Consider the following 27,796-nt stretch of genomic DNA (forward strand, 5'->3'; position numbering starts at 1 on the left):
GGACTTTGACCCCTGCTCGCCAACACCCCCCGGCCTGCGCTATTCACGTCTCTGCCGCTCGTTTATGTGGTGGATTTCACTTTCACCAGACAACAAATCTTTTAATTCTCGCGGATACGCCACTTAATTAGGAAGAAACACTATTTTTCCCTGATGGCAACATGAATTAGACGACCTACACGTCTCCGACTTAAAGTTCAAATCCGAACAATATATTCGATCTCTTTTTGCTGTTCCGTTATTTCACCGAGTAATAATTTCCACACACACTGTATATAAGCTGATAACAAAATGTAGTCCTATCTTATCAATCACTCTCCACAGTACAATAGGTTTTTTAAAGTAATCTGATCTGACCGATCAATCAAAAATGTTAAGTCGTCTTTCCTAGAAAGTTATTCTTGTAGGGTTTTTAACATCTTCGTAGATATTCCTGCACGTAACAGATTATACCATTTGCTTTTGCATTTCTTGCAGTATTTAATTTTAATTTTATTTTAATTATTGCTTGTTGTTTCTTATTCCAATTCAGAATTTTGCACTTCTGATATTTATCTATTATTTGGTGTTTAATTTTTCATTTTGGTTTATATCCAGTGGTACTAATTTAATCTTTCTCTGGCTATTATTTCTTTTGTACCTGTTCAAGCATTTATAAAGCGCTTTGAGAATATCAAAGCTGCTATATGAATTAAATGCATTATTATTATTATTATTATTATCATCATATTTTCAAGACTATATAGATCTTAAAGAAGCTGTTTTGATTAATTTTTCATGCCCACTTATCTTTGTTCAGTGCTAAGTTGGGGTACAAGCTATCACAGTACCAAATGCTACACCTTTTTGCAATTGTGATGAGAATCATCGAGTTTTATGGAATGTCGAGGGTTAGGGCTAGGTTTTAAATGAAGTGAACATTTGCACAATACCCAGGCTCAGAAAAAAAAAGCCATCCCATCCTTGAACTGGCCAAAACACTACAAGGTGACAACACAACTACAGTGCTGTCTCGTTTAATGTGGAAGTCATTTTTGTTTTGGCAGCTCAGAAAACCATGGTAATTTTCCCTCATAATCAACTGCAATTCATATGTTCAGCACCCTTTAAAAAGTAAATCAAATGGAAATGGAAATGAAGGAGGCTGCTTCCTGTCAAAATTAGGCCTGGAATTTGGCATTGTGAGTCATACCATTGACTTTACAGAATTTGACCACATTGTATGTTATTATAGTGGAGTGCCAATCATTATTCAGAACTACAGAGGAAACACAAAACCGTGGTCTGCGCATTCTTGCTGGTGCGTTTACTTGAAAGGATTTAAAAAAATGTATTTAATAAAAATCCAACATGGGTAGCGACATTCATGTTTTTGGTGACTCTTTCTATGAAGTCAGTAGATGGATTGGGAGAGCATGAGGTCACTGGAAAGGGGTTTGTGGTGCTTCCGATATCTTTGCAAAGTACAAAGGTCGAAGTCTTTACAGTCCTGGTGTTTCATTTTGCTATATGGTTGTGAGACATGGACACTATCCAGTGACCTGAGACGAAGACTGGACTCCTTCTGTACTGTGTCTCTTCAGAGAATCCTTGGGTACCACTGGTTTGACTTTGTGTCCAATGAGCGGTTGTTCACAGAGTCCCGAATGAGGGACATTACCTGCATTATGAGGGAGCATCAGTTATGGCACTATGGCCATGTGGTGCGATTCCCCGAGGGTGATCCAGCCAACAGGACCCAAGCTGCTGGACCAGGCCAATGGGATGCCCACATATCACCTAACTGTGGCAGATAAATGGAATTTCTGGAGGATGGGACTGGAGTGAACTGTGTGCCTGCTTTACAAAATCCCTAAGCTGACCTGATGTGACCTATAGCATTTTGGTCTTTATGGTACAAGGGGGACAAAATGGCACTAGAGAAAAGTTCACACAAAAACTGCTACTTATATTCCAGGAGTGTTAAAGAAAAAGAGTAAGGCATTTTTTTATCCTAAGCAACTAAAAAGTAAAGGTTTATAGGATAGTTAATTTCAGATGCACAGAGCAGGAAAAATGTAACTTGTTTGTACTAGTCAACATGCCACATATTAAATGAAGATTATGAATGTAGTAAAAAGGTGATTGCCAGTTTTAACTTTATTTTTAACAAGAGCGTAATGGCACAGGTTATGTTAGGAAGTACTGTATTTCTTCATAACACAGATTCTTTGAGTAAGCTAACCCATCACATAAAGGTGAAAAATGGACACAGTATTATTCGGGACAAATCAGGTGATCAGAAGTGATGAGTTGAGTTGGTCTGAATGGCTTGTCACCAACAATACTTTAATCTTAAAAAGTATAATCTGACCGTATTTAAAGAGCAGATGTACTGTATAAGATCCACAGAACAAATTAACACACTGAGCACAGTTTCGCCTGTCTCATGATGAGTATTGGTGAGACACACCACCAAATTTAAGGGGGTGGAACATTCTAAATGACAGCACTTCCATCATTTGATGCTTCACATAAAACATACAATATGCAACCCTGCATATGTCTGCTGAAGTGTTTGCATGTTTTACAAAACACCCTGAACCTGATACTTGACTAATAATATAGCATGTGTGTCTTGTTTTACTCTTCTTTCTTGCAAGTTATAATTTATATTTCAAATTGCTTTTTTGTAGAATGTATGTCATTTTTCTCCTGATAAATAAACTGCAGATTGCATTAGAGAGATAGCAAGATGAAGTACCTTCTTTGAAACAGATAACTTTGTTTTGTTTAATTAAAACAATGAGTGCTAGGCACGAGAAAACCCTGGATTGCATGCTAGTCCATTGCAGGGTACCCCACATGTACTACCCATGGTTCCTCAATTTAGAACTGCCAATAAACCTAGTGGAAAAGCCAAGTTGTTAATGCTAAATAAAATACGCTGCTTTTCTGTGAAGCAGTTCCTCTTATAAATAAATTGGTGTCATCACTGTTTTGGCTTCAATTATGTTTTTTATTGTAAGCATACTAGTCAGTGCTAAAAACCCCAACAAACAGCATGCCAGGCGGTCTGGGATTACGGGATCTCTGACAGATGACACAACGTATTTCTGAAATCAGACTGAGGAATGGATTTCCCCAGTGAAGAGCTGTGCTGTCTCCCATCTGATGAAGGAAGAATGACTGGAAAAGTTGAACTGAGCATTGCATGTAGTCATATTTAATTACATTAATATGTAATACAGTCATATTTCAGATTGTTCCTACCAATGTCTAGCCATGGAATTATAATCATTTGCATCCAAACATATGCACGGCAAAGAAAATATGAATAAATAATAATACTGAGTGAGCCAAACCACCTTCTTATAATTTTCTGAATGAGAAAAAGGGATAAAAGTCAAACATAATAAATGTGTAACAGTAAAAGAAGAAATTAAATGCACAGTTGTTTAGTGAGGGATAAACCCAGAAATAAATAGACTACCACAGTATATTATCAATTAAATGTTTAAATAAGTATTATAATGATACATAAAGATCAAACAATTATTATATTTAAATGTTCTGTGTATGGTAATGCATGGTAGGTAACTCATAAAAAGATAAAGATAGTGCCCACATGTGTCATTGCCTCCCCTCAAATTACTGAAGTCCTTTTCTGAGTGGAGGATACCCTTCAGCAAACTCACATGGGACATATACTGGAAACAACTGAGTAAGAAAAGTCCCAGGTCATGCTTGTAAGATTATACAGTATTTAAATGACCTGGGAATTCCCCAAGAAGAACAATAGCCTGTTGTCAGAGAAATGGAAATCTGGTCAGATTTACTCAGTCTATTACCACTGTAAAACTTAACATGAAAAGCAGTTACTGAATCTCAGTCATCTTCCTGCAGTGGTTATCTTAACAGAGTATTCAATGGTACTGGTTTCATAAAAATCTAGATTAGCTACTGAGTACTTCCATCCATCCATCATCCAACCCGCCATATCCTAACCACAGTGTCACGGGGGTCTGCTGGAGCCAATCCCAACCAACACAGGGCGCAAGGCAGGAAACAAACCCCGGGCAGGGCGCCAGCCCACCGCAGTACTGAGTACTTAAATATATGAGTTACATTTTTTCAGCATTTGGGGTTCATACAAAAAAAGTTCTTTCTAATCTAATGTATGTCCCTTGTTTCGGAACCAAGTGGATAACAAAAAAAGAAAAATTAAGTATTGTGCTATCAATGTATTTATAATGTTAGAAAATAATACACTTTTGAAGATAATGCCATAGCTATGGTTCATTGCCAGGTCTAATGTCAGTCAGTCGGTCATTGTCCAACCTGCTACATCCTAACACAGGGTCACGGGGGTCTGCTGGAGCCAATCCCAGCCAACACAGGGTGCAAGGCAGGAACAAATCTAAGGCAGGGCACCAGCCCACCGCAGGACACACACACACACACCAAGCACACACTAGGGACAATTTAGGATTGCAAATGCACCTAACCTGCATGTCTTTGGACTGTGGGAGGAAACTGGAGCACCCAGAGGAAACCCACGCAGACACAGGAAGAACATGCAAACTTCACGCAGGGAGGACCCAGGAAGCGAACCCAGGTCTCCTTACTGCGAGGCACCGTGGTCTAATGTCATTTATATTTATTTATGTTATTGACTTTTGCAATTTAAGTTTCTAAATATGCAATAAGCATTCTTTAATAAGTATTTTTTGTATATATGATTATATATTTTAATATGAATACCCTGTTTTCTTTATTTTACCCGCTTTCCTAACACTGCAGGTATGGGACTGCCACAGTCTTACTATATAGCCTGTAAATGCTTCAGCACTAATACAGCACAGCCATAAGCTTGAGTTTGTTCGTCTCTCTTGTCTTTAGACTTTTGGACCATTGTTAAGTACTGGTTTTGGATATTCTGCTTCCTTTGCAGTTTCTGCTCTTGTTTAGGGCTATACACTTGACTTTAAAGCTTTAGATTTGCTATTGTTGAGATTCCTCTTTTGAGGCTATTTCCATATTTTGATTATTTCTGGATTTTTTTGTTAATAAAACTTTTATGAAAAAAAAAATTGGTTCCATGAGCCAGGAATTTTCAAAGAGTTAAATAGTGAGATTTTCATAGAGTTTGTAGGTTTCAACTTTTTTTGTGCAACCTATTTAGTAGTTTCAGCCTCACCTACTTTACATTTTTAAGCCTCATTGGAATTTTGAGGCCTAGTTTTCCCATTGAACACTTTGAGTATTAAATGGAATTCAATATTCAGAACACTTGTCTGGTCAACATGTTCCAGGACCTGTCCCCTTTATATGCTACAATCAAGGGAAAGGCTTGAGAACTATTTTCATGACCCAAGGTCTGACCATCCTCAATACTGACAATAGAAGAACATGTCACTGTTTATGTATACTATATATTAAAATAATCCATCAGGTTCAAACTACTGATGTGAGAGCACAAACTTGTGCCAAACTCAGTAAGTACATTGCCTCTCAGTTGGCTTAAATAAATTGGCTAGCCATGTGATACAGAAGTGTCAAGATTGTCAATCAATCAGTACTTTACACAGAGCCATTTACAACATGCAAAATCAAAGAGCATTTAAAAAGGCAACTGAGATTTAAACACAGTATCATATATATAAATTGGTCAGTACAGTAAAATTATACACTTATTGGACAAAACGAAAAGCCAGAAGACAGGACAACAGTACATTGTAAAACATTTGTGTATATGCCTAAGATCCATAAAAGGGCAGTTAGGTTTGTTGAATTAATGTAACATGAACACTTTTATAATGTGCGAGGAAGAGAGAAATCTCATGTGGATACAGGTAGAATATGTAAGCTCTTTATTCTGCAGTTTTCATAGATTTGAACCAAGAACTTTAGAGTTTTGAGCCTGCAGTGCCAACCACTACAATACTACACTTCCCAATAAAACACAATAAAATAAACAAGAAATATGAAAAAATCATCTTACTTTCCAGGGAGTGGCAGGTGCAACTTTAATTTTCTTTCTAGTATGGATACATACACTGGCATTTAATATCCATAAAAACGACTGGTGGAAAGCAAATTTTATATTGTAAGGTGAATTTAGAATTTGTGACTCCTTGTTTCTACATATTTGCCATTCTATAAAAATTGTGTTTTCATTCTTTAAATTTACAGTTTTGCATTTTAAAATGTAATTGTGCCATCATCCACTACACTGTGTGCACAATTATTAGGCAAGTGAGTATTTTGACCATATCATCATTTTTAATGCGTATATTCCAACTCCAAGCTGTATTAACTTGAATGCTTATTGGATTTAAGCACGTCAGGTGATGTGTATTTGTGTAATGAGGGAGGGTGTGGCCTAAGGAGATCAACACCCTATATCAAGGTGTGCAGAATTATTAGGCAGCTAGTTTTCCTCAGGCAAAATGGGCCAAAAAAGAGATTTAACTGACTCTGAAAAGTCAAAAATTGTAAAAAGTCTTTCAGAGGGATGCAGCACTTTTGGAATTGCTAAGATATTGGTGTGTGATCACAGAACCATCAAACATTTTGTTGCAAATAGAAACGTGTTGAGAACAAAAGACGCAAATTAGCTGCCAAAGATTTGAGAAGAATCAAACATGAAGCTACCAGGAACCCATTATCCTCCAGTACTTTCATATTCCAGAGCTGCAACCTACCTGGAGTGCCCAGAAGTACAAGGTGTTCAGTGCTCAAAGACATGGCCAAGGTAAGGAGGGCTGAAACCCAACCACCACTGAACAAGAAACATAAGTTGAAACGTCAAAACTGGGCCAAGAAATATCTGAAGACAGATTTTTTTCAAAGGTTTTATGGACCGATGAGATGAGAGTGACTCTTGATGGACCAGATGGATGGACCTGTGGATCAGTAATGGGCACAGAGCTCCACTCCAACGTGGAGGTGGGGTACTGGTATGAGCTGGTATTTTTAAAGATGAGCTAGTTGGACCTTTTTGCATTGAAGATGAACTCAAAATCAACTCCCAAACCTACTGCCAGTTTTTCTAAGACACTTTCTTCAAACAGTGATACAGAAAAAATAACATTATTTTTATGCAGGCCAATGCTCCATCACTTGCATCGAAGTTCTCCACTGCATGGCCAGCCAGTAAAGGCCTTAAAGATGAAGGAATAATGACATGGCCCCCCTTCCTCATCTGACCTAAACCCTATCGAGAACTTGTGGGCACTTCTTAAACGCTAGATTTACGGGGGAGAAAAACAATACACCTCTCTGAAGAGTGTCTGGGAGGCTGTAGTCACTGCTCCACAAAAAGCTGATCGTCAACAGATCAAGAAACTGACAGACTCCATGAATGGAAAGGCTTATGACTGTTATTGGAAAGAAGGGTGGCTATATTGGTCATTCATTGATTGATTTATTTTTTTTGAAATGTCAGAGATGTTTATTTGTAAATTTTGAGGTGTTTGTTTATTATTCTCACTATAACAGATGAAAATAAACAAGTGAGATGGGAAAATTTTCATTTTTCCTTTAGTTGCATAATAAATCTGCAAACTAATAGTTGCCTAATAATTGTGCGCACATATGTATTCCCCTGATGATGTTCACACTCACATTTCCGTTGTGAAACATTCAGGTTTCAGGTTTATTAACATTTTGGATTGACTGATAGCACTGTGTTTGTTCCATATTAAAATTAATCCTCAAAAATACAACTTGCCTAATAATTGTGCACACAGTGTACAGTATTTCTTTTTCAACTACCAATTTACCAGTCTATTACTATAACTAGGAAAGAGCTTGATAGACAGTTAGGTAAGGTGTGTTGGATTTTTACCTTAAGCTACAGTGCAAATCTCCAAGATTTGCATCCTGCTTAAGGTTTAATTTTTCTCCTGTGTGTTGTCATCAAGTTATTAGGCTTTAGCATTTGCTGCACTGTGTGTCTACTGGTTGATTAAGTTCTTTCCAAAGCCACATGCAAATCTTGGTGAATATTCATTTAGCTTTGTGACTTTTAGGGAGTTATCGTGTTAGTTCAGTCTATAAGAATTCTTTGATGGTAATATTCAGATTGTGTTTCACAATTCATACTTTCTCTCTTTAATTTTATAGATTGGCTGTCCCTGTACTTGTTGACTCTGATTTGCTGTTGAACAGCTCTTAAGTTTAATCTTGTCCTTGGTACTATTAATCTGTGAGACATGACGTCTGATACTGCTACAGACTTCAAAGTGGAAGATGATTCAAAGTATTTAATCTTCACTTGGCACATCATGCCTTGACAGGACTGTAAAAATATAAGTGCAATGTGGTCGGGTGGGATGGTATAAGGAGCCTTCTAACACAACACAATAATGAAGACAAAGACCATGAAACCATTTTTTCCAGCCAGTCATTGATATAAAGGCATAATGAGTGGGTGTGCCATCAGGCTAGAAGTTGAAAGAAATAATTACAGCTAGATCACAAATACAGAGAACTTCAGGAAGTGCTTTCAGTCTTACCATAGTTTGAAGAGATTTAAGGCAAACTTTCTGGATCTTCTGTTGTGTACAAAATTACAAAAGACATTTCTGTATAACTTGATGTACAAATTAATAATTTGATGTAAACTGCACTCTTTGTCTTAAATGTGCCCAGAGAGAATGGAGCTTGAAACTGGCTGGCTGAAGAGCCCTTTGCACCTCCAAGGAACCCTCTGTCTTTTATTCTGAGAAGGTGGACATTGAGTGCATACACATCCCTTACGGTCATCTGAAAACAAAGAAAAACAAACAAGTGTTCCTTTTAAAAAAAAAAAAGCATATCGTTGATAATATTTGTTTAGACACATTTATTTGTCATCCAGAGCTGTGCTGCACATATTCTGATTTTATCCAGAAAGTTCCTTCAAAATTCTAGGTCACATTATAGATAGATAGATAGATAGATAGATAGATAGATAGATAAATACTTCAAAATAAAGGTGCCACATTGGTTCTTCAGAGCAATGCCATTTGGAGAACCATTTTTGGTACCCAAGAGGTCCATCCACATGAATGTTCCAGAAGAAACTTTTATTTATTTAGAATGGTAACAGGCATGAATAGATTGTAAAAGGATTGTGAAATACCAATGGGTCTTGGTTTTAAAAGGACTCTTGCTGCATACAGTAACGCAAGGGAAGTCCAGGTTTTGTTAATCTGATCATACATCAACTTTGTTTTTCTACACATTTAGGAAGTTTTTCAGCACAAAGAACCAACTTCATATTCAAAGAAAGCTTCCCAGAACAAAATGATTCTTTGTCAAGCAATGGCTATATGAGAAATCACACAACCCAAGTAAAGAACCATAAAGTGCCATTAAAGAACCAGTATTTTAAAGTATCTATCAGGCCCAAGAAAAACAGAACTATTATAAGAAACAACTGCCCTAAACAGGAAGAACTTCCAGAGAGCTGTTGCCGTCTTATCTAATACAATATATGTACTACATAATTAATGTCAAATGCTCCCTTTAGACGTCATAAGTAACAGGTTCAGGTCCTGATTTGTGCCTGAAGCCATCTATCTGCGTTAAAATAGTTAAATGCTGATCTTCAGCTGGGTAAGACCGGACGTGTTACCTGTTATTCCTCCTTTAACGAAGCGTGAATGGGTGATTGCCAACTCTTTCTACACGTGTGTCTGTCAAGTCTGAGACTTTTGCCACACTGGGGTTAATAAAGATATATGGTTGCCTTAAGGCGCGGTTTCTAAATTTTCTGGTATAGAAGCATTTGACTCTGAGTGGACGTCGAACTTTCCTCCTCGTTTTGTTTGCTCGCCTGCAGCATTTGGCGGCTTGCAGCTCCATAGCAACGAGGCGAGGCGCGCGAGGCCGGCACAGAACTACAATGTGTGCGCGCTTGTCTACCAGGCACGAAGACACCGCTGACTTCAAGCTCCCGTTTCTCGGCAATGCTCTGAGTGATTTTTCCGAAGCTAAAAAGCGAGTGGAAGAGAGAACACCAGCGCGGTGAATTAATTTCTACGTTAAGATATGCATGGCTGGTGAGAAATCTCTTTTGGCCAGGCGACGCCATGCAGTTGCCTAATTCTTTTTCTTTTCCTATTTCTTCACTTGTTAAATGCTTCCCCAAATCCCCCCTCTCCTTCTCTCTGTCTCGTCTGACTGCAGTTCTTCTTACTTTTTGAATTCAGTTGTTGTAGAGGACAGCCTGAAATGATGTAAGGTGTGCTTCTGAGGACCGGTGAAAAGTTTGTGAATTCTCGGGGGACTAGCCGCTATGTTTGCTTGTTTCGGGGGTGGGGATCGCGCCAACTCCACACTTCAGTCAATCACGGCACGGACTTGTGATGAGAAAAAGTACTTTAAATTAGTGAGTGCGCACTTAAAGAGTTGTTGTTAAAGACCAGTTTCGAGTTGTTAAGGCAATGACGGGTGCAATGTTTGTAAAGTAATAGTGTGGGGACAATTCCAATACAAGCCGAAAACGTTGGCACCTGCCGAATGACAGACCGTTAACGTTTGGGGACACTCACGGCCAGCGTACACTCGCCACTTTGAAATATGGAGGAAGGCCAGCAGGCAGTTCCTGAACCGAGATTTAACCGCGGAGCAAAATTAAACCCATAGAACTGTTTTGACTGACATCTGACGTTTACAACAATAAATATGTAATTGTTTCCATGGCGTCACATTTTAAGAAAAACAATGAACATAAGTTTAAAATGAATTTAACAATTGCCCAAGTAATTCATATATAAAGTATCCTACATAACATTAACTAGGAAAACATTTAGTCAATCTAGTCTTTTCGATATATATGTAAAGAAAGCAACAAATACATAGTCATTGACTTGCATACAACTTCTCTAGTTCTGCTACTTCCACCACAATTTTTTTTTTGGATCGAAGCTTCGTTTGATGGCCTATCGTTTGTTGTACCCCTTTTCTGGTGTGTTCAATCAATGATTCAGCTGTAATCTGCTATCACTCTGACATCCCAACATCTCTGGTGCCTTCTTTCCATGTTCTTGACATCCTGATGGCCTCTTTCACCAGCTCTTCATTCACTGCTCCAAAAAGTGGACTTTGAAATTCATATTGCATCCAAATTCTTAACCTCCGTTAAATTGTGAAATATATAATACAGTAATTATAATTTGGATCTTTGTTGCCTACAAATGTAGAAATTACTTCTTTGAATAATACCCAAACTATTCCAGGTTGCTCATCACACCATCAAATTTTGCATGAAAAATCAGTTTTCCATCAATTTACTCACAGATAAACTCAAACATTTTGCACAAATACATAAAACAGCTTTCATCCTTTCATTGGGCTTTGAAAAATTACTTGATTAATGTGAAGTGGTGGTAGCAGAACTTTATCTGGATCCATCAAGCTCTGTATAATGTTTTTGCCTCCAAGCTGTAACTTTTTTCCAGCCAACCATTCCTTCTGAACACAGTTGTCAGTTCTTATCTCTGCTGTCTCACTCACTGAGCAAACATCAGCTTTTAAAGACTTCACTTGCTGCTATGACTCAACACCTTGTTCAATTCCAGCTGTATTCTGCCCTTTATCAAATAAAGTAACTTTTTTAAACAAACTTTAATATTGGAAAATATTAAGTTCAAACAAGTTATTATTAAAAAAATATGAATACTTCATTAATTATATTGTGAAAAGAATAAACAAACTTCACAGCTACAAATGTGTTTTGTGAAAAAATGTTATGGAGAAAAATGGTTTTCATGTTTTATTAACAACTTCCCAAAATATACAAGTAAATATCATGTGATATAATCAAAACATATTTATCAATATATACCTCTGCCTTCTATGAGAATGTTAATGTTTCCAGTTTCAGAGAATTTAAAAAGATGATAGAACTAATAAATTTTACCCTAAAAAAGTTAAATTCTTAACCACAGGCAAACCTGAGTGAGCACAAAATAGTGCCTTATTTCAGACAATCCATCATCTAGGTCTGGGAGTAATACATTAAATTCTGTATTAGCATTTTTCAAAATTTGGTCACACATTGAGAGAAGCAGCATAAGACTCTTTAGATTGAACCAGCCTTTGATGGGGTGCCAGTACAATCATGTAATATTCTCCGCTCCTTCATGGTGGTGTAATTTAGGATCAACAGTTAACCTAACTAAAGTCATTGGGATATGAAGGAAATGAAGTGTAAGCTTTGAAAATGGGGCACATCATTTTAAGCTGATTTGTGCTTTTCATTAAATAAAATTATGTATTTTAGTACATTCTTGTTTGTCTTGGTGCCAGAGATTGACATGTATTCCTTGTTGGAAATTGCAATTGAGAATTTTGCTGTACTCCGTACACATGACAATATTACTTCTAAAATCCATGTTGAACAAGTAGGAACCACCAATTTGTTTATTGTTACAAATAAATTTGACAAAACTAATCCAGAATATAGCAGCCTGTCCAATGTATTTTTTGAAGCATGTTTAAAGAGGCCTTTATTTTGCAAAGGGTTAAAACATGTATTAAAGGGGAAGAAGAGTATCAGATTGATCAAAAGGTTGTGTGGTTCAGATTACTCCAAGGTAACTTTAAGTGACTCCATATTCAGACCTTTCCTCATACAACATTCTGTATCCAAAATGGACATGTCTAGCATATGGCAGCAGGTGCTATTTACAGATAGTGGATGCAAGATTTTCCACCACCTAGTGTTGATTTTCCTCCTGAAATAGGAGCAGTCTCCACTAACTTGTGGATCATTGGAAGAAGTGGTCCAATATACTATATTTTAACAAAATTGGCATAGTTTAAAGGTTTTGCATGAATTGTATATTCCAGGGTAAGTACCTCAGAAGTATGGAGTTGGGGATGGACATGTACATGGACCCCGACTGTTCTCTTGACCACTTATTTGTTTGTAACTGAGATAGACCAGTGGAAATGTGTAAGACACAGCAAGGTTAAAAGCGGTAAAAACTGCAGTTTTGTTATAACTAAAAAGTGTCCAAATGCAGTAAATATTCACAAACATTCAAAAAGTATGCAAAACTGGAAATGTCATAAATACTTCAAATCTGTTAAACATCCTTAGCAGCATCTCTAGGACTCTCTCAGTTTAACCAACAAGCTAATTATGGTCACCCAGACACTGCCATTATAATCACCAACCACCTTGTCTACAGTGAGCTGCAGTTCTGCAGCTGGCAAGCTTCATTCTTCTCCACTGCTCTGAGTCAGCAGCCCTGATACTATTCACCTCATGAACACGTCTATGCTTCTAGTTCCTTCTTTGCAATCTCAAGTCAGTACCTGTAGGGAGCTGTCTATGCCACCTCTGGTCAGTCCCCACATATTTTAAAGTAGATTTGCCATGTTCCTGGTTCAGTGCATCTCCTCAACAAAAGAAATTTCAAGCTGTCCAAAATCCCTCTGACCACCTTCTTCACATCTCTGTTCACAATCTCCTAAAGCTGACTTCCAAAAACTGATCCTTTTCATTCCTCAGCTTTGTCCATGTGTTCTGTTATGTGTATGTGATGTTGTGTGCTGTTATAAGCAGCTTGAAATCTGCCAAGTCAAATTCTTGTACATTAAGTACTGGAGAATAAAAGTGATTCTGATTATCCTCAGCAGAGCAGTCATTGCCCTAATGTCAGTCATTACTCCCAAGTGCAGCTAAAGAAGAGTGGCTTTGCAAATCACACAACTCCACATGCCTGTGAACTACCCGATTCCATCAGCTGCACCGTATCAACTCCTTATTAAATCCATATTGCCTCAATTCACAGAGCAGTACCATATTTAAAACTGCAGCTACAGTTTCTTAAAAACAGACCAGTTGTCGCATATGGGAAGACCTTGGAATAAAACTTGATTCTCTGGATTGAGAGGAGCCAGTTAAGGTGGTTTATGCAGAAGTTAGAATGTCTCTATGGCACCTCCCACTGGAGGCTACTATAAGAACACCCAGGGCATGCATTAGGAACCTCCATCTGCCTTGGAAGCATCTGGAAGTTCTCTTTAGAAGTTATAAGAGAAAGGCCTGGATAGTGCAGCTCTGTCTGTTGCTACTGTGACCTTCATCAGAATACACAGAATGGAATTTAGTGTAAAATGTCATACTTTTGTGAAGTAAAGGGTCCATTCTTCTTCATTGTAAAGATGTGTGAGTTCATTCACTGCTGGATAGATGCTGTTTTCCCTACCTTGGGCTGAATGCTGCCATGAATTTCTTTGATTACGAGTGACTCTGAAAAGGCTGCATTTAAAATGGTTATGTTGTGTTGTAAAGCACTATCATGTACAGTTTTGCAGTTGTAGAATTGGGAACAACCACCTGAAATATGTAGTGGTGGTTTTAAATCTTGTTTCATCAGGGACCTAAAGCTAATTTTAAAATCCATTACTGCTGAAATGTTGCAGCATTTAGAATATTACAAAATGTTCAGAAGTGAGCAATATCAAAAATTAAAGTGATCTTTTGGAGGATTAAACCTGTCATATTTGCAAGATTATTCCCCTAAGGCGACTGTTCAACTTGGTAGTGCCTGAAATTGTAAAAGTCTTGCGTTGCGTTTATTTTTACTCCCAGTGTTTAGATGTGTGCCAGTAGTTGCTCGTTCTTCACCAGTTTGTAGAACATTTTAATATAGGAAAGGTCTTAAAAAGACATAGGTTTTGTTAAAATATTGAAACTTGAACAGGGCTTTTTAAGAAAATGTCATATTTTTAAATGGTACAAGCTGGGAGTGTACTTTGTGACTGGGAATAAATGAACTGCATATCCTGTTTTGTTTCGGGTATGTTGTTAAGTGGTTCCATTTTATCTACAGTACAGCGACACAACAAGTTTTCACCCTCACAGTGTTAAGACACAATCTCAGCTTCAGCTTAAAATGGCTTCCATGTGGAGCTTGTATATTCTTCTTGCATTTGAATGAGCTTCTGTTAGGTACACCACTTTACTTTTACAGCAGGTAAAATACGTTCTGTCAGGTTGATGGGTAACCCTAAATTATGCTTGTGTATGTCCATAAGTGTGCCGAGAGAGGTACTGCTATCTTGATTATTTAGAGGCTACAGCCCTTGGGTACTTAGACCAATCATCCATCCGTTATCCAAACTCCATTTATTCAGAGCCAGGGTCATAGGGAAGTTGTGGCCCATCCTTCAGTAGATGAGCCTGGTCTTCGAGAACCACTAGATACAGTGCCTTGAAAAATATCTTCAGTGCCTAACCCTTTTTTACGTAAATGATTATCACACCTTGAGAATGTGATCAATTTGATTGGGAATTTTCATTTGTTATTCAAAATGATGTTTTTCAGTGCTGTCCAAAAAGTAAGTTGTAAATCATAAATAATATTTCAGATTTTGGAATTTAAACAGTTTGTAATATTCATCCACCACACTTTTATTTATGTGTTTAAATGACCTCTCACAACTTTAGAGCAAGTCTTTTTGGATCAGTATCCATTGATTTTGCATAGCTGTGCCAGGTTTGTTGTACAGTAGCTGTGTACAGCAATGTTTAGTTCTTGCTTCAGATGTTTATTATTGGTTAGGGTTAGGACTCTACTGTTCCACTCAAGGAGAAATATTTTCTTCATTTTAAGTCACCTCATTGTTGCACTGGCAGCGAGCTTTGAACCTTTGTTCTATGTAAAGATGGACTTCATTCCTAGTTAATATTTATGGCAGTGGGGACTCGGGGAGCAGCTAAACTATTGCATGTGTTGGTATTATGCAGCATTCAGTTTTTTTGATTGTCTTGTTCTGCTGCCAAAATAGCATGATACCTGCTACCTTCCATATTTTTCAGTGCAGATGGTATAACCTGGTTGATGCGCATTATAAAATTTACATCACACATGCTCCTTTAAAGTTCTGCTTTATTTTCATCGGAGTACAAGACTTTCTAACACATCTTTGCAGTGACTTCAAAGCGACATTTTGCCAATTCTCTTTAGTAATTACACTTTTTGTGCAATGACTTGCAGATTTTTGAGCCATGAACATCCTCTCCTACCACAGCTGCTAAATTTTACATCTTAAAGTGACAGTTGGCATCAACAGTAGCCTCACTGACAAATGCCATTCTTGTTCAACATTAAAGTTAGAGGGATGGCTTGACCTAGGCAGTACGATTGTAGTTTCCCATTTTTTTTCCCCTTCTGTATAATGTACTACACTGAACTGCAAGGCATATTCAGTGATTTTGAGATGGTTTTGTACCCTTAAATTAGATTTATGTTTCACAGTAGTGTTATCCTTGACTTGGTTTGAATTCTCCGTCTTCGCTTTGCTTTGTGGAAAATCTGCTGTACTGTTGAACCTCAGAGAGAGACAATATTCATCCTCCTAAATTAATTGAGAACAGGTAATCTACCTGGTGCAGGTCATCAGTAAATTGAGTAAAATGGTAAGGTAATACAGTGTACCGGAGAAAAGTAAAGGTAAGCCTTATATTTGTAAAGGATATGAATCTCACCATTTTTCTTTTTCCTATTTAACTAATTGCAAGATTTTAAATGTGTTTCTTTTTTTGTGGCATGATGTTCACGGTTTTACTGGTCAGCTGGAAAAAGTCTTATTTAATGTACTGTAAAGTTTAGTTTTGGAGACAATAAAATATAAATACAAACTTTTTAAAGTCGCTGTATATGGATTAAGATAGTGAACCAATTAAATCATCTAATTGTATTTCGGCTTTCTGTGGCTTTTGATTTGTCGGGGTCTCACATATTCATTGTTTTGTTTAATGGGACTGATTAACTTTTGTTATCTGTTTGCTTTTCTTAGATTATTCGTTTGCTGCAGCCAAACAGTGTGGGTTACAGTAGCTCCAATAAGGTGACTTTTTCATAGCCATGAGAATGTGGGTGAAGATTCTTACTGATGGTAAGGTGGACTTCAAGAAAAAGCAAATAATTGACTAGTGTCAAATTTTTGTTAATTTTAAATATGGATAATCTTATTTGTTTTAAATGCATGTTTTTTAAGTGAAAAAAATATTACATATTCAAGTATCTTAAATGTATGTCTTTAAATATTTTATAGGCATATTCATTGTATCCAGCTACATGTGTTGATAGCTCAAAATGTATTCTGTGGTTGTTCAGATGTTTTAAGAATTGCAGCCTGGAAGTGGATACTCCGTCATCATTAAAACTGTTAACACACATGCACTTCTCAGTACTGTACTTTTTTTTAAGTGTGTGTTGAGCTTCAATTATAACTCACATTTTTTTTATTATTTCATCGTTAATGTTCTTGAGAGATTTATACAATCTGGCATTTTGCTCCTGTAATGTTTTTCAGTGAGACATTTTTATTGAGGAAATAAATAAATTACCATTAATTTCAGAAGGAAATGGAATTCGTATCACCTTCTCAAACAGAATTAGCTGAGGAAGTTTTTTGTTATCAGTTTGATGATCAGTTCTGATTTTTGCTTCTAAATCTAAGAAACAAAGGGTACGTTTATGTAATCTGAGTTATTTTAGTTTTAATAGCCCAGAGGACAATTGATTTATACATTTTTCTTATTATTCAGTCTTTTACCTCAACTTCACTTTGGAATGATTAATCTTTAAGCTAATGTTACATAACCAACATTTGGAGATATCATATACACAGATGACCCTAGTAAGAACCTTATCCAACACTGAAAGTAGTGTTATACCCCTGTAGTTCCCACAATCCAGGCGATTGCCCTTACCTTTCCAGACAGGGATCACAACCTTAATATTATCCGTGATCACAAGCTCACCTACCACCGACTGGAGCAGTCTGGTTTTAGCCCTAAGAATTCTACCATCAATCATATCCAGGTACTGAGGGTTCTCATTGAGCACAAATGCGAATATCTGCAGAGTTTCTTTGCAACCTTTGTCGATTTTTGTGAAGCTTTTGACTCAGTTGATTGGACTGCTCTGTGGGACATCTTGAGACTTCGCAGCATCCCCCTGAAGTTGCTGTATATATTGGCCGGCCTGTACATGATTACTGTGAGTGCTGTGCTCTGTAGAGGAAGAATCTCTATGTTCTTCCCAGTTGTTTCTGCGGTTTGTTGGGGTTTGCTGCTACCCTGTTCATTGGTTGGATGGACTGAATGTTGGGAAGGGTCATAGGGTCCAGCGGCTATGAGTCATCTGTTGGTGAAGAAAGATTCATTGATCTTGCCAACGATGCTGTGATTTTCAACGGTGTCAATGGAGGCTGTGATTGGGGCTCTTGAGAGACTGAATGAGGAGTCTGAATTTCTGGCCTTGTGAGTGTCCTGTATAAAATTCAAGATTCTGGCCTTTTTATGACCTCTTCGGCACAGCCATCAGCATGTGTCCTTCTGCAGAGAGAGTGTCGACCACATCTAGAGATTTACTTGCCTTGGCAGCATGTCTCTGGTGACTCTTTGTGAGAAGTCAGTAGATGGATTGAGCATTTGTGGTTCTCCTGATATCTTTGCAAAAGGACAAAGGTTGAAGTCTTTAGAGTTCTGGTGTTTCCTGTTTTGCAGAATGGTTGAGGGACCTGGGCGCTATCCAGTGACCTGAGATGAAGACTGAACTCATTTGGTACTGTGTCTGTTCGGAGTATCCTTGGGTACCGCTGGTTTAACTTTGTGTCGAACCGAATGGTTGCTCACAGAGTACCAAATGAGGCAGATTACCTGCATTGTGAGGGAGTGTTAGTTACGGCACTACGGCCATGAGATGCGATGTCCCTTGAGTGATCCAGCTCACAGAATCCTCATTGTTGAGGAACCAAGTGGCTGGACCAGGCCAAGGGGGTGCCCACTTAACACCTGGCTGTGGCAGATAAATGGTAATTTCCGGTGTGTGAGACTGGACTGTGTGACTACATAGGGGGTTGATAACTGAGATTTTGAGCTGTTTCATCAAGTGGAGTCAAAATGCTGTACCAGTGCGTGCTCCCTGACCTGATGTATACAGAAGGGCAGTTTTATTTAGTGAATTCTTTGGCACATACGGAGACGGCTATTTGTTTTTAATTTGTTAGAGCATTCATATAGCCTTATTTTAACAGAAACTATTACTGTCTTTGGGTGTTTTAGCAGTTCATGTTACATCAGTATAACACAATACGCTGTTTACGATACATGAGTACATAGCCATAGACTTAACAAACATATTTCCTTGTAATTCTCCGGCACTAATAAGCTGTTTATTCATTATTGTGGAGAACCTCAAACCAATTGTTCTTTTAAATGTTATTTTTTTTGATCAATGAAGGAATACTGAAGCCATCATACATAGCCTTCATATACAACACTTCTCTTTGTATTTTTCAAACCAGCCTTATCCATAATAGAATAGATTCTGCACAAGCAGTAAAGGGTAGCGAAATGAGAACTGATTGATATCCAATTAATTAAATACTTTCAGTAAGGGCCAACATCATTTTTTTAATGTAAACTCTTCATTGACTTGTTGCTGACATTTAAATTTATGTATGGTGCCACTGTAGGACCTAGGCAGGCTTTTGCCCACCCACTTATTTTTAAACCCTGTTTTGAAGCCCCCTCCAGGAAACACTTGCCTATACTACATACATGAATTTCAATAAACATCTCCCTTTATTATAATGTCGATTAGAAACCTACACAGCAAAATTATCAGTGTTGCTTTTCTTGAAGATATATACTAACTTAGTGAAAAAGTATTTGTAAAGTGTGTATGGATACCGATTTTTATGGTGTACGTCTATTTACCAAGGTTTAGATAAAAAGATTTAAGTTATATCAGTTGTAGCTATTTAAAACAATAAACATTAACACAAGCCTTTTGACTAGAAATTTGCTGAATTTACTAATTGTGTAGGTAGATCCTTGTTTCGACAAATAACCCTTAGGTTTCATTAGCGAAAGGAATTAAACAGAGCAAAACAGAGTCTCAGTCTTAGTACAGAAAATTTTGGTGATGCCGCAATGGCAAGTAAAAAGAAAACCCTACTGATAGCTGTGCTACCTTTAGTGACTGGTTTCCTGCCAGTAGTACTAATGGGTATGCTGTAAAATTTACAATCACACCCTAAACAAATGTCAAAGGATTGGCCAAGGTAAATTATTTGAAGGACATTCAAGAGCCACTGACTCAATTGGTAGTAAAGTTTGCAACGTCTGTTAACAGCTGGTAAGGTGCGCAGTTTTGTGGCTGATTGGTATAGGAGATACATACAGTACACATGGCTGGAATACAGGATATCGAAAGGTGCGATTTTGGTTATATTGTAGATAAAGACTCTTGAAATGCACACATCAGGCATGTGCAATACATAAGTCATATCAAACTCATGGGCCAGTGCTTTGTAAATAAACAGTTACAAGCAAAAGCAAAGACAATAATCTGTCTGTTTGCTCTTATATAGTGTTGCTGGTGTCTGGTTTGGGCTGGTATCTCACACTTCTTTATCAAAAGGTACACACTGTATTTTCACATTTTTTTTTAAATTGGATTTAAAGTAGTGTTAACAAAAATCATTTGAAATACATTAGAATGACAGAAATAAAAAATGAGCAAAACTGCTCACATTATTTACATTGATATGACTGGACAATGAATGTATATTTAACAATAATAAAAATAACTTTTTACAAATTTAGGTTTCACTCTTTTATGAAATCTTGGTGTTGCTACAGGGTTAGAATCTTGGCCCAAGCAATAAAGGTGTGGAGTTTTCATATTCTCTGTATATGTAACTTCGGTTTTCCTCACTCATTTCAAATATATGCCTGTTAGATTGTTTGAGTGTGCATGTTTTCATGAGTGTACTCAGTGATGAATTTGGTTCCTGGATTGTGCCCAGCACTGCCTTAATAAGCACAGGCCTCATGCCCCTAATTTAGATTAAGCAGATTAGAAAAAATGGATGGATGGATGAGCTTCTTCTACTTTAACATGCCTGTCTTTTGTTCTTTCAGAGCCTCCTGACATCAGTTGTGATAATTTTGTAAGTATTAACAGAATAATACAAATTAGGTCTATTTAGTGTAGCTTTCTACATCATTCCAATAACTATATATTACTGCACAATGTCTAATAATGCAAAAGTGTTTTTAGTGTGTTCATGATTCCTTCTTCACAATTGGAAGAGAACAGACCTGATAATCTCAATCTGATTAATCAAAGTTAATTCCAATTTTTTTAAGCAGATGGAAATTTTTTTTTGTATTTAATTTGAATCTGTATCAGAGAATTATTAAATTATAAGCCTCAAGATAACAAGTGCTAGATTTATTTTCTATATAAAAATTTTCATTAGATTAAGGTGGTACCAAGGTTTGTTATTGACCTATGTAGACTTTATTTTATAATTGAATGATTTAGATATTTCTCACATGTTCAAGGTTTAATATTTTTAAAAATATGTCCTAGATGTTAACTTTAGTTCCCTTTACATTTTGCATAATTTCTCAGGAGGACTGCTTGGCTGCAGATGATATGTTTGTTGACTACTTTAATGAGTTCTTAAGCCTTCCGGTGAGTAACACAAATTATAAGTTCTTAGGAAGTCACATAATGAGTGATATAACATGAGCAATAATTTGTATTCTGTGGATTTCCATTATATCACAATGTTTCTTCATAATTGTCTTTTTTTTGGTTGGAATCCATGGAGAAGTCAGATAAAAGGAGTTTTGTTCAGATTGACTGGTATTGAAAATTTCTAAGACAACCTACTAAATACTATAGACTTTTGCAATTTTATTATAGACATTTTAATACAGTTCATGCTCTGGTATTTAATTTGTTTTCAACTTAAGAGTAAACAAAAGAAACCAAGGTTAAAAAAAAAAAAATGGTGTTTTATTACCAAAAATATAAACTGACAGGGTAGCCTAACAATGAAAGAGTAGAACAAGAATGAAATATTACAAACTGAAGGAACTTTTAGCAAAATTATTAGAATATTATGAAAATAAATGAACAAACTCTTGACCTTTTAGAACACATTCATTGTCCCTGCCTGTTTGTGGGGTGGCTGGTATAAATTCCAGAAAAGAACTGTACTAAACCATACACTTTCCTACTCTATTTATCTGTACCAACACAGGCTTTTCTTTCTGTCATTTCACACTCAACTCTGAGCTGTTAACTTTTACCAGAAGAGCTTTTAAACATTCTGTTGTAATTACTTACAAGTCCCATCCTTGAGTCAATTCCAGGGACTGGAATGTCCCATAGAACTGCAGGGGCTATCTATGTGGAAACCCCCTGGCGGCCCTATTTTTCACTGCTGTCCTGAACTCCAAACTGTAATACAGTACAAAGTTTTGATACCCTACTGAGCCTTGACTAGTAAAAGGGAGAACAAAGAGGCATGCATAAGACCACAGGCCTCTCGGCTGCCAATTATTTGCTTTCAGGACTATTATTCTATTATTGACCTTCCCCCGTGTCTTTTCTTTATTGTGTTTGCCACAAAATGGCTGTGCCAAGATGCATTACAAATGCCCAATGCAGGACAATGTATGATGTGCTGCAGTCAGTCTTCAGACCATTCAATAATTTGAAAAAATAAAATGTTACAATTAAATAAAATCGGTCAGCAGCATATTCTGGTTGAGTTTTCAAGCTGTCAGTCTAAGAACAACTATGTAGTACTATAGAGTATTGTAGGTTGACGTAAAACCTAGAGTATATGCATACCTTTGTATGATTCTACATTGGCCCATCTTTTGTCACAATGGATCTTCATTAAGATGGCAGGGCAAACTGTCACTGATTTTTGGTAATCTTCTTTGTGTATTATGAATACAAATTTTACAAATAAGAAACCTCCATTTGATTGTCTAGTTCCTAATGTTGCTTGAGTATTTATATGAATACACAACAATTAGGTATTGTATGTAATTATGCATTTCTTTTTTTGGTTTGTCAGTTTAACATCTGAGCACAGGGTTTATAGGATGTTTTTTTATTAGCAGCTAAGCAGTTTATTAATAAACATACTGCAAAACAAAATGAAGTGGCCAGTACTATTTTATATTAACTCAGATTTGTTTATTAGCTTGTATAGCAAAAATGCTATTGTACAATTTGAGTCTGTGTGATAGGCCTCTTATTGTTTAGCATTATTTATAGCCAGATGTGCAACGGTATCTAATAAAATATTCTAATATGTATACATTTTTATAAATTGACAGCATTTTTTTGAGCCTGTCAGATTCAATAAAGACATTGGAGCATTTGAAATTGTCAATGATGCAGAGGAGGCCCTAACTAATAGGGTAAAAGCCTTACTTTACAACTATAAACCAAAGCATCCTGTTTATGATGTGATTAGAAAAACAACAAAACAATTTCTTCAGCTAAAACCAGAACCAAATCCTGAACTTGAGATTAACAACAGCTATATTGTTAAGGTAAGAAATATATTTTTAATAATTGTAACTCTTGGAATTCTCTTCCTAAATGAAAATAGTTTTATATAGCTGTGTTTTGAAATATAGAGAGGGCATTGGTGATTTCAAATGAGTAGATCACTGGTTGAGAAAAATCAACTTATGTTATTTAGTGTTTTTTTTTATTTTTTTAAACACTGGGTGAATGTTTTATAACAGCTTGGTGGTCTAGAGTTTGGCACTGTGATTAGAATGAAAAAAACGCAGGTAGCACTTTCAAAGCTAACTAATTCAGCAATGGACCTCTGCACATTGTACATAAATGGCCCTGTTTGGGTTAATGTTTTCGATACAATTTTTTAAGCACTTGTTGGTAAAATTCTGATTCCCAGAATGCTTAAATGTGACTACTGTAGTAATACATCATTCTTACTGCAATTGGCTTGTAGTATTCAGTAGATCCAGTGCTAATATTTGTAATCAATTAAATAAATGACTAAGAAGGAATACCTTTTTTGCTTGGAGAAACTCTGTTCATATAAGCTAATGTATGTCGATGATACAGAGCTTATTTTTTACTCAATTATGCAAGAAGTATTTGTCCAGTGTCATGAATTTCGCTTAAATACATGTTCCAAATTCATTTTTCAAATGGTTCAGTATATGTTTTGCATGTATGGGTTTGTGCGTGTGTCTGTATATTTATATAAAATAAACTATTACAATTTATATTTGTGAAAGCATTCCTACTTTACAGCACTTTTTTTACACCTGACTAAAATGTTTGCACATTACTGTATGTGTATATTTATATGTGTGTGTGTGCATGTTTATGTGCAATACATGTTGTGGGAACACAAGTCAGTATGGGCATATCTCAGTAGTTATAGGGGTGAGGACAAATATACTGTATAGGATAAAAATACAACAATGCCTAACTAAACCTCTAGTTTCAAAATTGTCATTATTGTAGAGTGGTTCCAGTCAAAGTCGTGTAAAATAACATTCACTTCTGTGCCATTTCCATATTGTTTGATAACTTAACTTTTTGTAGTGACTCAACCTTTGAGAGAACAGGTAGGCAAGTCTCTACAAGGGCTGGTGAGACTCTGTAGGGGGGAACTGTGCACACTAAAGGAGCTTAAAAGGAGGTGTGGTGAACAGCCTGGCTGGTCTGAATTTGACCTAGCAAAGGAAAGAAGGTGGCTGGTGCAGTATGAAAACTCGTGCGGACAGCAATTTCCCCCTTGTATTCAAAGCAGTTGTGCTGCCTATACTACACTGTACTTTCTACAATTATTTTAATGTTTACTTTCCTTACTTATAAATAAAGTTTACTGTATAAAAGTGTGAGCTCCAATTTGTAGTTAACAGCACCCAACTTTGTCAAGTGCTGCATATAGTATGGTGTTTGCCCAACATCCAAATCTCATGACGTTCTATTTAATAAAACATGCAATAGACATAATGTTCATACCTGCACATGTAGATGTGTTCTTTTTTTATTGTGTCAGTTAGCAGGTTTAAACTATCCCTTTCTGTATGCCTTTTTGTTAGTTATTTTTTAAGTTTTTATTTGTTATAGTTTGGTAGTATACTTACTTGACAAGGGAATAGAATTCCTATGCTCTAAACAGGGAACATGAATGTTACTACAAAAATGCAGACCTTTAAAATTTGTTTCTGTGGAAGAAATACTGCATGACTTTCTTCAAATCCAAACTTCAGGATTCCTCCTAGATAAGTAAGGTAAGTTTTAATCAGTCAAGCCTCATGTTTCTTCAGTTACAAGTGTAGTAAACATCAAAGATGCTATGCTACAAACAGAAAACTGCAGAAGCTACTTCAGATTGCACTTTAAGAATATGAAAACCTTCTACATCCTCAATCATCTCCGGTTGCCAGGTATTTCACCTCTTGATCTGTAAGCCTTACCGGAGTATGGCAATGAAGACAAGGTTACCCTTCACCTGCAGAAAGGACACTACTAGGGGCTGTTATCAACCATAACTATCTTGAGCTGATCTCCGCTGTAGTAGCAATTCTCCCTAGTGGCTTCCTTCAGCTGTTTAGCTTCCAACCTGACATACCTTCTGTAAGAAATTGCACAGCAATGCTGCTGGGAATCTATGGAGACCAACTTCAATAGGGAATAACCTTGTACACCATACTTTCGAGATAAGCTCCATTGTTCAAGTCCTGGTATTTGACTTTTTTTAAAAAAACAACAAAACTGAGATGATATGGCCGATTTGACCGCCCAGGCTTGCAGAGTCTAATGTGGTCAGATTGAAGTAACTGTCAACTGTACTGGAAAGACAAGACCTAACCTTTATCACCTCCCCTTAGAAACTTGGTGGATTTAGGTGGCCTGGTGTTTATTGGCTTTCACCCATTGTTGAGCCACACATTTACCAATTCTTGTAAGGACTTTGTCATGCCCGCACTTGTATATGCCTTTCCCAAGTGTGTTACATTTTCCTGGCAGAATATACGGTGGTTTGGAGTGGAAAGGATTGTGCTACTCTGCTTACAAGATTGAGCTTCCTTTTTACCATAAATCCTTAGGTTGTTTGGGATTGGCGATAGGTCAGCCAACAGCGTTCAGGAGAAAGGTCAAACTGCCCTGGTCGATACCCCATAGTATCTTTAGGGCAACAGATCACAAAGTGCTTGATTCACTGTCCCTGTCTTGAGAATGGTACTGCTTTCATGCAGTTATCAACTACTGCTTCTCTAACCCTCTGCACCACAAATTCTCCTTTACCTTTTGGCGGTTGCCTTTTTCCATCTTTTGGTGGTGTAAGTAGCAACTCCCAGGTGACCTTCTCAGTCAGTCCCAACAATCTCCTGATGTTTCCGGAATGTTTCCACTTCTGTCACTGCCTGATAAGTCTCCTGCTTCCTGCCTCACAATGTACTTGTTGGCTTGTAGGATTCCTACAGTAACAGTGTACAGACTGTCCTTGTCATGCTGGCTTTGAATTCTTCCACCACTGATGAAACAGGTAAGCTTAACATTGAGGTCCTGCTGTAGAGATTGACCATGCTAAATGCAAGGTGAACATCCAACCATCTTCACAAGATCATGCAGTACAATCTTTCCATTGGTTTCTCTTGGGTCTTGAGGAATTCATACAGCAGGAATGGCCATTACAGTATGGGTGTAATCCAGTACTGGAAGCTCCACACCTTAAACCTCCCAAGTAATTGCCTGTTATCAGTTGTCTTGAGTTGGGTTTTAGATAGTGCTTGGTATCTTTGAGGTCAACACTCTCTCATGGTGCTGTCCAAACATTTTTCAAGGCATTGGATTTCTTGATCTTAGATGGATGGAATCTTGGCTCCTTGAGTGCAGAAGATGTGCTTTGTTAGCTTTCCTTTCAGGACACCTAAGACTCCTAAATTTTGCTGGTTTGAATTGAATTTTGCACCCATAGGATAGTGCTCTGTAGTGTTCTAATGACTTGCTAATTAGTTGCTGGAATAACTTGGGAAGGCTCTGGTGAGATTAACCATTGCAACTCAGAGAGTGGTGTTTTTGCTCATTGCTTTCTTGATGATGTGGCTTATCATCACTTCTTTGTGTTCCAGACCTCCAGAGTATCCAGGGATGACTCCTTTCTGAACACTTGGGTTGATATGCTTGTTAACAAGCAGATAACTGGTTAACTTTTGGCAATAATGGACCAGAATATTTTCACTTTGTCTAGCAGGGAGATTTTGCAGAACTGATCCCATCCTGCTGAATTTAGTTCTTTTAGGGACAAAGCAGCCCAAAACCAAGGTTCCTTTTTTTCCTCTCGGAGTGTCTGTAAAACTTAAATAACCACCTCAGAAACTGTGGACAGCTTTTGTAGATCTTGTGATGCCCGATAGTCCTGGTGCAGGTCCTGCTTAAACATTTTCTATTACATTTCCTTGAAGGTAGTACATGCAATGCTGAAAGGGATGTGTCAGAAGTCTCCCATTCAAATGTCTCTGCTTGGAAAAACTGTGTGCTGTTGCCACATTGTCTTCCACTTCTTCCTTAGAGAGTATCGGTCTCCCATTTCTTGGCTTTCTCAGGAGTTTGGCTGTGAACTGAAAATGGCTATTGAAAATAGTTTTCCTCTATCGACACTCTTCTCTCTTGGCTTTTTCTGGATCATTTCTCCTCTATGCAGCTGAAGTAAGTTCTTTTGCATTGCAAAGCTTAGCTGGCTCAAGGTTGCCTTTTCCCCATCATCTGGGTTTTGCCACCTTTTCTTGAGCATCCTTCGCTCTTTCTGCATTTCTCCAACCTACCTTCTACTAGAACCTGTTGATGCCGTGATTTGTCTTTAGGTCCTTCTAGCCAAGGGCATCTTGGTACACCTGATACATAACCTGTACTGTGGTTTTAATCTACTTGGTTGCATCTTCTTTAAGGGTGCTATCCAGTATAATATTCAAGTCTTAATC

The 27,796-nt window shown here is 37.2% G+C and overlaps 1 protein-coding gene across 2 annotated transcripts in view; it reads left to right on the plus strand.

Annotated features, from left to right (window-relative positions):
- Positions 1 to 9,615: 9,615 nt before the first annotated feature.
- The window catches only part of LOC120515665 (regulator of G-protein signaling 22), a 120,236-nt gene continuing 102,055 nt past the window's right edge, over positions 9,616 to 27,796 (plus strand). For both annotated transcript variants that reach the window (XM_039736877.1, XM_039736878.1), the window contains exons 1-5: positions 9,616 to 10,031; positions 16,789 to 16,887; positions 20,930 to 20,958; positions 21,426 to 21,488; positions 23,156 to 23,374. In XM_039736877.1, coding sequence (XP_039592811.1) covers positions 16,857 to 16,887; positions 20,930 to 20,958; positions 21,426 to 21,488; positions 23,156 to 23,374 — 342 coding nt within the window. In that variant the 5' untranslated portion in view covers positions 9,616 to 10,031; positions 16,789 to 16,856. The remainder of the gene's footprint in view (positions 10,032 to 16,788; positions 16,888 to 20,929; positions 20,959 to 21,425; positions 21,489 to 23,155; positions 23,375 to 27,796) is intronic.

The sequence above is a fragment of the Polypterus senegalus genome, chromosome 15 (assembly GCF_016835505.1).
Source record: "Polypterus senegalus isolate Bchr_013 chromosome 15, ASM1683550v1, whole genome shotgun sequence".
Taxonomy (NCBI): Eukaryota; Metazoa; Chordata; class Cladistia; order Polypteriformes; family Polypteridae; genus Polypterus; species Polypterus senegalus.